Consider the following 14,997-nt stretch of genomic DNA (forward strand, 5'->3'; position numbering starts at 1 on the left):
ATCACCTAACACCCCTGGGGATTTTCTTATTAGAATCTACCTAAGGGAAAAAAGGGCTGTTCGCTTGAATTTCATCTCCATGGCTGAGAATGCTTTTCAGGTGAGTGGTGAGGACATAACCTTGGTGGATGTGTGGACACAGTGTGATGAGGCCTTGCCGCTGTTGCTGCTGTCTTTTGACAGCCAACAGAGCTAGTTAGCCAACTGAAACTGGTTTGAATGAGTGAAGCTCATTTGTTCACAGTCAGACAAATTGTCTATATTAAGTGCTTTTTAAGCAAAGTATTGAAAGACTCTGCTAATGTTTTACTATTTTACTTTATGGTTACATACAGGTACAGTGCCGGGGGAGCAACTTCAGGTTCAGCATCTCGTTCAAGGTCACTTGGGCCCAATGCCAATATGCCTCGTAAGGCTTTACTTGGCAATAAACCATTTCTGATTATTTTTTCAGTGTAAATTTAATTTGACTGGCTGAACAGCTGTGTTCTGTCCTTTGTGTTTACCTTCTTTGTTTTCCATTCCCCTATTAACCTATTGCCTAACGTCCCAATGCTATGCATTGTGGGTAGTTCCCTCAAGAAAAGAAATGCAGATTTACAGAAAGTTGGCAAGGGCTCAAAGTGTTTGAGCCAGCCACCATTTGCCAGTGGTAACAATAAAGTTGTTTTGCTTACGACAACTGTTGCTTGAGTTTGACCTCCTCTTCAAAACAAGAAAATATTGCGAAATATACAAGTTAATACATTATAAAAATGTCTATAAACAAACATTAAACATAGTGTAGTGCCCTCCTCTCACATTGGATTTTTGGTCAATTTGATTCCAGCTTTATTTGACAAACCAGTCTGAGATACATCTTGTACCCATTTTGTTTCTTTAACCTCATATAAATTCAGACTATGTAACAAAATTGCAGTCAATGAATATATCACAGTTGTCAGAAGTGAAAGAAGGAGCAGAGATCAGAGTTTGAAGAGTGAATTGAAATGAAATTTCATGAATGTCAGTTTTATATCTGAATGAATTATCATTCTTATCATAATTATCATTATTGCATTCAACGATGATAGGTACACTAGTCACCTAATCTACTATGGTAATGTATAATATTAACATCCAGAAAGGAACCATAGATTGAATAAATTACATTTGACCTTCTTTAGTATATCTATGATGCAGGCCAATAATTGCCTCTGAAAACACAAGACAATGAGCATTCATTAAAGCCATTCAGACAACCCAACATAAACTGTAAACTGAGCTGATTAAATACAACTAAAAAACATGTTACCCTTTCAATTTCTGAATAATTATAACATTAAAATGAAAATGTGGACTGAGCATGTGGATTTGAGCTGAAGTGCAAACACACTAGCTCAACATGTCATTTTAATAGCATGGATGACTATGGTAGTGGACTGTACTTGTATAGCGCTTTTCTAAGTCTTCCGACCACTCAAAGCACTTCAACAGTACTTGTCATCACTCACCCATTCACTCCCATTCACACACTGATGATAGGGGCTACCATGCAAGGCACACCCATTCACACACACACCGCAGGAACAGCCTGCGGGGGCAAATTGGGGTTAAGTGTTAATGCACAAGTCGACAGATCGACATGGACTAGCTGAGCTGGGGATCGAACCACCGATCCTTTGATGGAAGGATGACCCTGCTCTACCACTGACAACAGATTTCCATGCTATATGCAGGCAATAAAGACATTGTTATGGGACAAGCTTCATATTTGCTATCAGTGTCTCCAGGTTGTATAAATTAAGACGTTTAGTCTTCGATGATTTATTTTTCATTATAGCACCATGATGGTAAACTTGCTACACCTGTTATCTCTGGGAAACCTGAACTGCTTCTTATAAGAGTTCTGTTTACATTTAACACAACTGTGAATGTAACTTAATGTTTTATTTTTGCTACAATGTTTAAATCTGTCTTGTTCCGCTTGTCACTGTTAATCAGTTTAACAATTTAAAACTTAGTTTCAGTGGATAATTGGGTTCCTTACATCATCCGATAATTGATGCTGACTACTGATACACAATCCTGACTATCTAAAGACATAATTATCACCTCGCTGTCAAATCCTACTTGACTGCAAAAAAAAACAAGTTACTTTTTAAAACCGTATTAAATATCCATATCATCTATTCTGATGGAATGATTTTTTATTTTCCACAAATTTCCACCTCACTCATTCACCAAACAAACTGATTTCCTCTTCAGAGCAAGAAGTCGTATATCCACGTAATCTATATGCATGAATAGATGTGCCACAGTGAATGCATAGCCTTCTCACCTGTCTCAGGCGATGGAGGAGAAGGAAGGAATAAGAAATTATCTCTCATTTTTAAGCAGTGCCTCTGTATCTATGGTGAGGCCTGCAGAGTTGAGGAAACTGGAGAAAGCTGTCAGTCTGAAACTACAGTTGTAATAATCTTTCTCTGGTGATGTCGATGGGTTCTCGACTTGCGCGAGTTATCCTGGCAGAATGAACAAAGTGTGCGAGATGCCCGAGGAAGCCTCAGCACCATGTGAAATCCCTTTCTTTCATGCATCATCTGCTTATCTCTGTGTTTTCATCAATGCCAGGATTGTTTTGTCATATAATAAGCATGAATCATGTATGTTAGGCCCCTGAATAGTTGGAGTCAGGTAGGTTGCACAAAAGGGCAACCAGAATCAGGAGTGGCATGCTTGGTATAGAGGTGGTTTATGGGCTTCATTGTGTTGTCAATTTTTTTTTACAACTTTTTTTTTTATAATAATAATACCAATAATAAATTTCATTTTTAAATGCACTTTTCTTTCAGAAGAAACTCAGAGTGCCACAGAGCCAATATATAGTAAAACAAAATAAAAACTGTTAAAACATGGTTAAAGCAATCCCTAATAGGGGACTATAGTCCCATACAAGGGCTGGCTAAAATGCATTGAAGAAATCAATAACTGGATGTGCCAGAATGTTCTTCAATTAAATCAAGATAAAACAGAAGTAATTGTTTTTGGTCCCAAGGACGAACGATTGAAAGTGAGCGCTCAACTTCAATCACTGATGTTAAAAACCTTAAACCAAGCCAGAAATCTAGGTGTAGTTATGGATTCAGACCTCAACCTGAACAGCCAAAATCAGCCTACTATCACCTGAAGAATATATCAAGGGTTAGAGGACTTATGTCTCAACAGGATTTGGAGAAACTTGTCCATGCATTTATCTTCAGTAGACTTGACTACTGTAACGGTGTGTTCACAGGCCTCTGTAAAAAGTCAACCAGAAAGCTTGAGTCTTCACTAAGACCAGGAAGGTGGATCACATCACTCCAGTTCTGAGGTCTTTGCACTGGCTTCCTGTCAAACAAAGAATTTACTTTAAAATCCTGCTGCTGGTTTATAAAGCACTGAATGGTTTAGGGCCCAAGTATGTTTGTGATCTACGGCTACCTTATGAATCATCCCGGCCCCTCAGGCCGTCTGGAAAGGGTCTACTTTCTGTTCCAAGAGTCAGAACTAAAACACGGAGAAGCAGCGTTCAGGTTTTCTGCTCCACATAAAGCTGCAGGTCTGCTGAGACCCTCAGCTCCAGATTGAAGACTTTTCTGTTTGCTGTTGCCTTTAATTGATCCAGATTCAATTGCTGCATCTCACTTCTGCATTTTATTTCTTAAACTGCACTGCAACTTTTATTCAACTTTATTTTTTTATTTAGCTTTTTGACTGTTTTAATGTTTATTTTAACTGTTTTTAATCCTGTGTTCTCTGCATTATGTTTTGATGCTTTTAATGTTAGAGGGGGTGTGGTGTTGAGGACCCAAATGCACAGACGCAGCAGTTCAAGTTCCAAGGGCGGACTTTATTGCGACAAAACAAAACGAATAGACAAACTAATACCAACGGTAATGTCCAGCGAACACAGGAGATCCACCTCCCCTGCTCCAGAGTTGGGAGGGCAACTCAACCGCTCCTGTAGTCAATGCTCTTGAAGCACACCAGACTGATTCTGCTCCAGAGTCGGGAGGGCAACTCAACCGCTCTTGTGATCCACTCTCACCTGAAGAAGCAAACCAGACTGGAACTGGAACAACCCGACAAATGAGCCAGGTACGCAGTGGTCCCTAAATCACCTGCCGGTGATCAAGGCAATGCACAACAGCTGGGATGAAGGAGAGGGGTGTGGCAGTGGGCGGAAACTGGGGGTGGAGACTTACGAGCAGACAGGGAATCCAACATTTAATGGTTTAATGTGAAGCACTTTGAGTCGCCTTGTTGTTGAAATGTGCTATACAAATAAACTTGCCTTGTCTTGTCTTGCCTAATAAAAAATGGATTAAAGAGACAGTCCACTTTTGTTCAAAATACTCAGGTGAGCAGTCCAGTTCCAGCACTTACTGTTTTCAGAAATAAATCCTTTTTGTTCATCTGGGTAACAGGCAAATAAATAATCCACCTCCAAATGATTCTTTATCTTGCAAGAGACAATATCTCTCCCTGGGAGATTGAAAGGGTAATTAACTGCTGTGTGGCCAACATTTACTGAAGTGTGAAAAATTTTAATCCCTTCAGTAAAAAGGGGGATATATATTCACTCTCCACACTCATGAAATAATGGAAAATTATAACCTGGTTGGTACAATAAGACATTATGGCACAAGCATTTCCCATTAACAAAGATTCTTATGTCTTGCTGCAATCCAATCAGTTACCAGCCTGTTTTTACCAAAGAGTGCAGCTCTGGCATGCGAAAGCTGCAAGCAGAGTGCTTTATTTCAGCAGCGGCATGGTCGAGGTTGACAGCCATAGAAGCTGAATGTGTTTTTTTGGCCCCACCCGGTGAGAGTGGTTGTTTAGGCGAGGTGCAAGTCGTTGTGGGAGCCCCGGCTGCACTTTGCAGATACACAAGCCTGTGCTTTAATGCCCAGACCCATCAAAATGGCCCTGTCAGGCCGCTATCTCCTGGGACTCGCTGCTGCAGTACAAGGGGATTAAAGCTTTTCGTGAAGCATTTTCACAGTCGAAGGTGTGCGCAATAGCAGCCTTTGTGCCATTTTCCACAACAAGGGTGGATTTAATTTAGCTGGACGCTTAACTGGAACTGTGCAGTATGGAAGTGAGCATCCATTTTGGACCACTAATTAGTCTACAAAGGGGGGGAGGGGAGGGGGTTTGGGAAGTTTTTAACCAACCCAAGTGTACACCAAGAAAAATATAAAAGACAATCCCCCTCTTCTAGCACATTGTTCAAAATCCAGTTAATTGTGCTCACAGAGAAGTGTGGTAAACTGGGCCAAAATGTATTACATGTCCATGGACGGTAAAGTGAACATTACAATGAAAACTGTTATTGTTTGTTTTTGCTTGAGGAGCTGCATTTATAGTTGATGCAAGAGCTGAGAGTCTGGAGGAATATCAAAAGGAATATGTGTATTCATTAAATCCTTTGATGTAAAAGGTTTACAATTATGGAGTTATAGTAGATGTTTTTATACTTATATACTTCAGTTTCTTCTCAGCATTGTTAGTTTGTATTTCACAAATAAAATAATGAAGCAGAGACCAGTCTGGAAACAAGCTATAACAGCATTTTCAAATTTAGCACACAATCTGCGACAATTAACAATCCCTTTGGACCATGTGTGATAAATTGCTTGTAGGAGAGGCCCATTTGTTACAGTCTTATCTTTGAGGCTGCTGTTAAGAAGACTGAATTATCCAGCATCAGTCAGCACTTGAAATTAGAGGAAAACAAACAGATAAGAGCTTCAGATAAGAGCTATCTACTCGACTGGGATACATTTGCATGAAGCATACCCTATGAAATGCTTGGGTTTTTGGTGTCCAATCACAGTCTAATCAAAAGATCCACATTCATCCCCAGCAAAATATTAGTCCCCAAGACATATTGTAATAGCATACACTTTGGGACGTGAATGGAGGAAAAAAATTAAATAATGTAAAATATGTTTTGTACATTTTGGATACAGACTAAAACATTCCAAAGTAAGTATTTTATGAGCACTATTAATCAAGGTTTAAATAACCACATAGCCTCCAGATTTTGCGCATTTACCCTTAATCGGAATATGTTTGGCTAGAACACATTGTGCACCAATATCCATGCTATCGAAGACTGTCTTGGTTAATGGGGTCAGAATGAGAATGTAACTTTATTTTATCATACTATAGCTACAAAATAGCATTACACCAATGTCTTACAGTGCTCTTTCTCGTTTTTGTTTGTCAAACAGAATGCAGAATTCCAGCACATCACAATCCTACTTGAAATCACCTTCATGGCGCAGTTGGGCAGCAATTTACCCCAACTGAGTCCCATTAAGGAAGTGCTTCGGTCCAGAAACTAGCCAAACATTTGGCGATCTTAAAAGAGGTAAATATGTGTACACAATGTTGTATTCAAATGTTCATATCCTCTAGAGCATTGGTTCTCAAATAGGGGTAGGTGTACACCTGTGGGTACGTGACGGCTCTCCATGTGAGATTTTTTTTTAATATATATATATATATATATATATATATATATATATATATATATATATATATATATATATATATATATATATATATGTATATATTAAAAATCTTTAAAAGAATGTTATTTAATAAATATTCAGTACATTATAAGTGTGAGTTAAAACACTGAATTCTATATATGTTATATCAAATCAGACATTGATGTCACAGCATCGTATATTACATCTTTTTTTAAACCCAAAATGCTTTGCACTGGTTTGGGGGGGTAAAACAATATTTCACAGGGGGTACATCACTGAAAAAAAGGTCGAGAACCACTGTCCTATCGTAATGTGGATGCTGTCCGTGGTGCTGATATGTAAACTTTCTGTGTGCAAATTCTGCCATCCGGTGGCTGACTGTATGAACAATGCCTGCTCAATGAATATGTCATATGGAACTCAAGTGTTTGTTCCTACCCGAGGTACAAAACATGGTGCACAGTGCACGGTACCAGTGTTTGGGAATTGTCCTTGGCTGTCGGTTCCCGTCTTGAGTAAGTCTGGCTCTTTTGTCTTTTATCTTAAGAAGGACTTTACATGTATGCTTGACAGCATGCAGAGTGTTTTATTCAGGCTTTAGTTGTATCAACATGCTGAAGTCACAGTTTGGTGCATGCTAGTTACAGCCTCGTTAGCTTTAGCTCGCCTTGACATGCTACCTGACGAATTAATATGATTTCTTCCTTGGTAATAAAACACGGATGTATCCTGACTGTAACTGTACTATAGCGACATTGTGTTGGTCTGTAAAGGAGCTGCTCAGTTTGAAAATATTATTGAAACGAACGACAGGCGGGTTAGTTAGCGTTAGCTTTTGGGTGGTATAACTGTAATCTTGCGCCTCACGTGCACTTTCATTCAGTAACTGCACATAATGTAAAGGCTCAAACCTCGAAAACATGTTTCCCCATCTATTGCGTATCACCCGAGCCGCTCCACAGTTTGGCTTACGTTTTACCCGAAGTAGGGCGATATAAACTTTATTATGATTCGGTTCAACCTACTCTCTGTCATACACAGTAATGTTATGTTTAATACCCGCCAGATGCAATTGTTGAAGGTAAAATCACATTTACATTTATGACATTGTCATTAATACACTAATGTGCTGCAGAGCCACATTCAATTGTGTGATTTGTTAAATGAAGCAATATGTGATTATAACTCACACCACCAGGTGGAGACTATCATGTACCAGACAGAATTAAATTGAAAATGTGATGTCCATTTCTGGGTCTTATGACATATATTTGGTATACATGTAACTACATAATTAGTTTCAAGCTCAGTCTTATTCGTCTCTCATTCTCATTCCTCTTCATCCAGACAATGGACTGACATCAACCAGTGGAGATGCTGCTTAAAGATCTTCCCAGAGAGGCCCTGATGCGACCACTGTCCAGGAATGAGGTGGTGGGCATGTTGTTGAGGTTGACCATCTTTGGTGCAGCAACCTACTACAGCATCAAATGGGTTATAGATGCCATGGACCCTACCTCTAAACAGAAAAGCCAAGCCAAGAAAAGGGTATAGAACATAAGCACATAATATCAGCAGGCCATTGCTTTACAGTATGTAAGATGTTGTAGGTAGTTATTTGTCCAGGTTCTCTTCTGTCAGTGAAGCAGAAGTGGTTAAAAAATGAAAGTAATGGCTGAAGCAGATTTATGCACACTATCTTTGTGTGTGTGTCTCTTTTCTACAGGCAGAACAACTGATGAAGAGGATTGGTGTTGAGGACGTCAAACTAACAGAGTATGAGATGAACATTGCATCTCAACTAGTTGATCCCCAAACTATGAAGGTAACCACAGTAGTCCTCAATTGACAGTTGAGATTATCCGGTGTCATGATCATATGATATTTTACTCTTTTTATTATCCCCTTCACCATACTCGACCTTCCTGCAGGTGACCTGGAGAGATATAGCTGGTCTGGATGAGGTTGTAAATGAGCTGCAAGACACAGTCATCCTGCCCTTTCAGAAAAGACACCTTTTAGCTGGATCCAAACTCTTTCAGCCTCCCAAAGGTACCACAGCAGTCATTTAATCAGAAATATGACAGACTTTTACACCTAATCTTCAAGATGCATACTAACTTTAAAGGATAAAATGAACTTCATACGATTGTACTCTGTGATGTACTAATGGATTGGAAACATCTGGCATTATTTAATCTTTAGTATTCAATTATGATATTATATTGTAACTGTTTACTCAATTTATTGAATGAGAGTGAAGAGTGTACATTTTTTTATTTCACTTCAGAGCAAATTTGCAACCAAACATTTTAAATGATATGATGTGATCTATCAAATATTAATACATATTTATTTATCAAACAAGAGCAGTAAGAAGGGGAAATTTGATACAACATGCCCTCTTTTCACAATAAATAAATAACATGAATAGTCTGCCGTAGATGGTCTGTTTATACTGGCAACAGACAGTATAAACAAAGTCTCTTTTTTCTGCATTATCTATTATTAATGCTAATAATTTGAGTTGAAGTGCATAGACAACAAACCGACACACATAGCGTTTTAGGAACTACAGATATCCAAAGTAGTTATAAACCACATCGGTTCATGTCTTCTATTTCTCATTATTGTTAGAAAGCCAACCGGTGCCTTATACCTCCATCTAGAGCTGTGTGCCAAAAAGCATTAGATGAGATTTGTACATTTGGCAGCCTGAAAGCAGATGATCACTTGGAGGAACACTTTTCTTTCTACAGAGTTTTCACTGTTTGGCCAAAAACTTTATACAGAGCTTGAGGATGAGTCAACCTCCAAAATTAGCTGTCATGGGAATCCAGTTACATTCCTCATCTCCAGCCTTTATTTATATCATGTACATTTTTTAAAGTATGCTGCAAGTCAGGCAAAACTTTCCATCTTTACGTGTGTTAGAGAAGACCAAGTTAGGCAAAATACCTCCCACAGTTGCTAGATATATCTCCAGTGTTTCCCCTACCGTTATATTAGGGGGCCGCGTTAATAGATTACGCTTGCACATGCGCGACTCGCAGATTCTTGGCATTTTGCCAAAAGCCGATCTTCATGAGATGTCCGTGAGGTCGTCTTTTCTGCTGTTGCGTCTCTCAACATTGAGCATGAATTGAGTGTCCGTATCAAATCTACAACCCCGTTTGAAAAGGATGTGTGGAGGAAAACAGCTCATTGCAGTCACTAATACTGATCAAATACTAAAACTGATATCTGCACTCATTCTATTTTGTTTTGCAAAAAAATCTCTCTCTATCTATCTGGCAACTGTGTCAATGGCAATATATAATTTCCCGAAATAACAAAGGTCAATGTAAAATCATGTGTAAAACCTAAATGTATTGTTTCACTCAACCAGGATGTATTTTATAGACATACAATTATTGTGTAGAGTATTTATAGGAATTTGATTACTTTTAGTACTAATTTTAGTATAAAAAAACCTAACGGGAGGTTGAAAGTATGTTTTGTCCTTGCAGGCGTTTTATTGTTCGGTCCTCCGGGCTGTGGGAAGACCATGATCGCCAAGGCAACAGCCAAAGCCTCAGGCTGCAAGTTTATTAACCTTCAGCCCTCCACACTGACGGACATGTGGTACGGCGAATCACAGAAGCTGACTGCTGCTGTCTTCTCATTGGCAATAAAAATCCAGCCCTGCATCATCTTCATTGATGAGATCGGTATGCTTGATTACTCTATTACTTTGAAAAGGTTTGTTTAATACACTATTAAATGTGATTTATCTTTTAAGTCTACTCTTTCAAGAAGACATTATTTCCAACACGTGAGGCTGATATTGTTATCATGATGTTTTTCATACAAAACAATTGAAGGGCTCCCTTCAGAATCTGATTCATCCTGGTTTTTGCTCCTTGTCTCTTAGAGTCATTTCTGAGGAACCGTTCCAGCCTGGACCATGAGGCCACAGCCATGATGAAGGCCCAGTTCATGAGCCTGTGGGATGGCCTGGATACTTCCTTAACCACCCAGGTAACACAACCATATATAAATAAAAGAATCAGTTATATATATATATATATATATATATATATTTTACTACTGGGTAGGATTTCTCTTGTCCCATTGGAAAAGTATTTGAAAAGATGTGCTTTGTCCTTTGTTTGAGGAGTTAATGCTGCAGGTGGTTTTGTCAGCATAATGTTGATGTACTTGTGATTTTAGGTGATGGTGATGGGAGCCACAAACCGGCCACAGGATGTGGATCCGGCCATTTTACGCAGGATGCCCACCAGTTTTCATGTTGGCCTGCCAGTAAGACACGTTCACGTACACCAGCGCAAACGGTTATCTATGTCATGCAAATTTATCTACATAAATTCATACAGAGTTTAATAAGTTGGTAAATTCATGTTTACTGTTTTCTTTCCCTAAATCTAGGTGCATTATTTAATTTAAATATATATATCAAACCCCAATAGCTCCTTGCATAACTCTTTGCCCGACTTTACCACAATGTTTGTAACATCATCACCTGATCTCTATTTACTGTAGTGATTGAAATGGCGTGTTTTACTTTGTGCTTTGCGCTACACATAAAGGAGCACAGCTTAAACTGAGCTGAACTGTGTGTCTCAGATTGATTTATGGCTGCTGGCCCAGCCACAAAAAGCATTCATCTTTAATTCAGTACAATATACAGCCCCTTATCATGTCGGATATAAATATATATATATATATATATGAGCTGTTCATGCAGGAGAAAACACAATTATATCTTTTTGCAGGAAATATAATTATACATACTCTTTATGTATGACATCGTCTAGGTAGTTGAAATGGCACTTTGACTGTTTCGGATGAAGGCATGTCTTTTAACTAGTGATTAGTTGCTTTTGTTTTTGTATTCATTAGTGGCACATTAATATTCTTTAAAGAATCACTGTCTTTCTATCTTTGCAGAATATAAGACAAAGACAGGACATCCTGAGGCTGATTTTAGCAGGAGAAAACGTAAGATGTGATTTATTTTCATCCTAGCCGGTCATGAAAGAAATTATTCTCTTCAATTTTCTCTTTTGTTATTTGCAGTGGTCATTTCAGACCTGTATTTTCACTGTGTGATGACATTAAAGCAGATCAGATCACCCATGGATACAGCTAAAGACCAGTGACAGCTAACGGATTAATTCTGCATAATTGTCTCACATTGCTGTCCTGCTTTTCTGCTCAGCTGAGCAATGCCATAAATCTGAAGGAGATAGCGGAGAAGACGGACGGTTACTCTGGCAGTGACCTCCGGGAGCTTTGCCGCGATGCTGCCATGTACAGAGTCCGGGACTATGTCCGAAAGGCGCAAATGAAGCAGATTGCTCAGCAGCTACAGGACTGCCAGGAGGAGGAAAGGTATGACTCATATATTCAAACACCTACACGAATGTATAGCACTTGTGTCCACTGAGCATGTTTCTGTTCGAAATACAGTACCTGTCCTAAACACTGGAGGTTACACCTGTTTGGGTTTTTGAAAGCTGATGGCAATATTACTGTGAGTGATGTATATACCGGTACTCTCTAACTTTACATTTAATAATATTTCTATATCTATATATACTTATTCAAACAACCAACCAACCAACCATCCATCCATCCATCCATTCTCTTCAGTTTTCAGTGGGATACTTAACGTAATAGTTATTATGATAAAACATGAATGCACTCAAGGATTATAATCATGCGCATTCAAATAATTTCAGGTTGTGGCCTGTGTTGATTAACTTCACAAAGTTGTGTGTGTGTGTGTGTGTGTGTGTGTGTGTGTGTGTGTGTGTGTGTGTGTGTGTGTGTGTGTGTGTGTGTGTGTGTGTGTGTGTGATTACATTGAAAGGTGTCAGAGGTGGATCTGGTTGAGTTTAAAAGCATCTTATATTAAAATGCTGAATATCTGATCTGTCTAACCCATGCTTCAGCTGTTGCTAAGAGACTATTGAAACCCTCTCAGAGCAAGGCACTATTACGAAAAGAAAATATATTTTTTTAGTTTTCAGCAATTTTAACACTAAGCCTGTTGGCTTCTCTCAAGGCCACTGTACAACATAAAAGGGCAATATGTAAAGTCATACATATTTAAATACTTCCTACTTTGGATGTAGGTAAAACAACTTCAGAAAAGAAACCCCCCCTTTTTTTTTTTACAAACTTTTTGCTGTCTCTTTGTGAAGTATAATTGGTATTTTAGTCAAACATAGCAGTGGGCTTGATATCCGATAGCTCACATATTGTATCATTTCCTTTTTAGTAGAAGACATTTAGCTCCAGTATGTAGATTTGTTAAATACCACTGCAAAAACAGTATACAATAATGTTTAGTGTCTATTGTACATACGGTTTACAATTGGTGTGCAGTGTGGACTCGGACCTTGTTTTGGTAGGTGTCTGTGCCTGACCTCTGACATCTTGTGTCCTTTGCTCCAGACCTGTGGATGAGGAACGGTTGCGGCCGGTCACCCAGCTGGACCTCCTTTTCGGCCTGGACAAGATGAAGGAATCTAAGCGGGCCACAGCCTTCATGTTACCCATTGTGTCAGAGGTACCACTGGACTAGACACCAATACTGCACCACAATGGGAAATATTTTCCCATTGTGTGTTTGAGTCTGGACTCTAGACCAGTAATCCCTTGAGGTTCTCTGCTTGATTTTTAATCGACTCAAAAACAACTCCACCTGTTGTCGTCTTACCATGAGCATAGTGAAGATTGCTTTGTCCTGGTGGAAGTACCGATACGATTTTTACTTTTTGAAAAAGCTGACAAGAACATCGGATGTCATCACCATTTGCTTTTCATGATCATTCACATAGTTGATCAACACATAGATTTGTTTGTTTGATTTCATCTTTGCTTTTTCAAGTAAGAGAGGATGTTTTTAGCCAGCTTGAGGTTTAACAGAAAACTGCAATAATGCGATACTCATCATGTAATGAGTTACTGCTCCTAAGGAGTAAAAATTTCCCCCAAAAATGTTAGGTACAATAATGTGTAACAGTTAAATGCATGATTTTAGTAGTGAAGTGAGCACTACTGTAGATGCTTTCAAGTCACAATCAGTGACAAAAAAAAGAGGAAGACAGTCCAGAGACCTCACAGGGTTCTTACGGTCATGGAAAACCTGGAAAAGTCTTTGAAAAAAATAAAATCCCAGAGGTTTTGGAAAAGTCATGGAAATTTGTTATATTCATATAGTCGTTCATTTACGTTGAGTTGAAATAATTAATATGCTTTTAAAAGAAAGACTCTCCAAATTTAAGCAGGCATACGCTCTATCTATAAATGTTTATTCTTTTAATCAAACTATTGTCTCTCATTCATTTGTGTCATTTAAGGTATAATGTATGCTTTGGCATTCTCATTGTTAGTTTAAATAATACATTTTCTTACTTTTTTTATGTATACACCGAGATTTCACAAAATGTTTGGTCATGGAAATTTGGTTTAAAGTCATGGAAATCCATTGGTCAAAATGTGTATGAACCCTGCCTCAGTAAAACACCTAATTTCACTAGTCCTTTTTTAGACCTGATGGTACAGATTCAAACTTGTTAATCACTTTTCAGTGTAATGAAGGCAGAATTATTACATTTTTAGATTGCTACAAAGAGGTCTTTCTCGGAGCTCTCAGTCATTGTGTGTAGACAAAAGCAGATGACAAAACACACATTCGGTACAAGACGGCCAAGTAGAGATGGGGTCACCGCCTAACAACTGTAATGGAAACCACAGCTATAAACACCTGAGCCATACTACTTATGGCTGTAATGTTACCTGATTTATGCCTCCTCAGCTATTAGCAGATATATATTATAGGAGTCGTGCTGCATGCATTATTGTGAATATGGAAGTAAAATGCTGCAACTGAAGTTACCCAATCCAATTGGTCTTCAGTGCATTTAGTGGTCTTTTGCACCCATTGTCATTATTCGTCAATCTCCATTGTTTCTCTTTGAATGTTTTTAATAATACATTTTTCACGTCTTGTTCTGTACATTGATCAATGTCTGTCACTGCAATACACATCAGGGTTTTTCTGGCTGTTACTTGTATTCTCTCTTTCAGGAGAGCATGGCTTTAAAATTTAAATCAGCTGTCAGTCTGAAGTTGTTGTGACCTGCTTTTCTGACTCCCTCTGTATAAAAAGCTTCATTATTCACCACATGGTCACAGCATGTGTTCGTGGGTCTCATACAGACCTTTCTCCCACTCAGTCTGAACAAGCCAGGGCAAAGCGGTCATTCGACCATGACCATGTGGTGGCGCTGCAGCTTCACAGTCCTGTTGCGGGGGCGGGTGTGACTGCTCACATGAAGAGCAGTTTTATAGCATTGAGGTGTGATAATGAAAGGGATGACTCTGCATACTAGATTGTTTCTCCATTATTGGTTCATTCAGTGATCTTTGGACACACGTTACTCTTCATTAGGGTATG

The 14,997-nt window shown here is 38.7% G+C and overlaps 1 protein-coding gene across 1 annotated transcript; it reads left to right on the forward strand.

Moving 5' to 3' along the window:
- Window positions 1–7,901: 7,901 nt before the first annotated feature.
- Window positions 7,902–13,829, forward strand: atad1a (ATPase family AAA domain containing 1a; the record flags this gene model as incomplete). The annotated part of the gene is made up of 9 exons (XM_079222040.1): window positions 7,902–8,075; window positions 8,254–8,352; window positions 8,459–8,579; window positions 10,037–10,237; window positions 10,441–10,547; window positions 10,740–10,829; window positions 11,478–11,528; window positions 11,749–11,921; window positions 12,990–13,829. The coding sequence occupies 9 exons, from the start codon at window positions 7,902–7,904 to the stop codon at window positions 13,117–13,119; spliced, it is 1,146 nt and encodes a 381-aa protein (XP_079078166.1). The 3' UTR covers window positions 13,120–13,829.
- Between the last annotated feature and the right edge of the window lie 1,168 nt (window positions 13,830–14,997).

Source organism: Taurulus bubalis, assembly GCF_910589615.1.
Source record: "Taurulus bubalis genome assembly, chromosome: 8".
NCBI classification, from domain to species: domain Eukaryota; kingdom Metazoa; phylum Chordata; class Actinopteri; order Perciformes; family Cottidae; genus Taurulus; species Taurulus bubalis.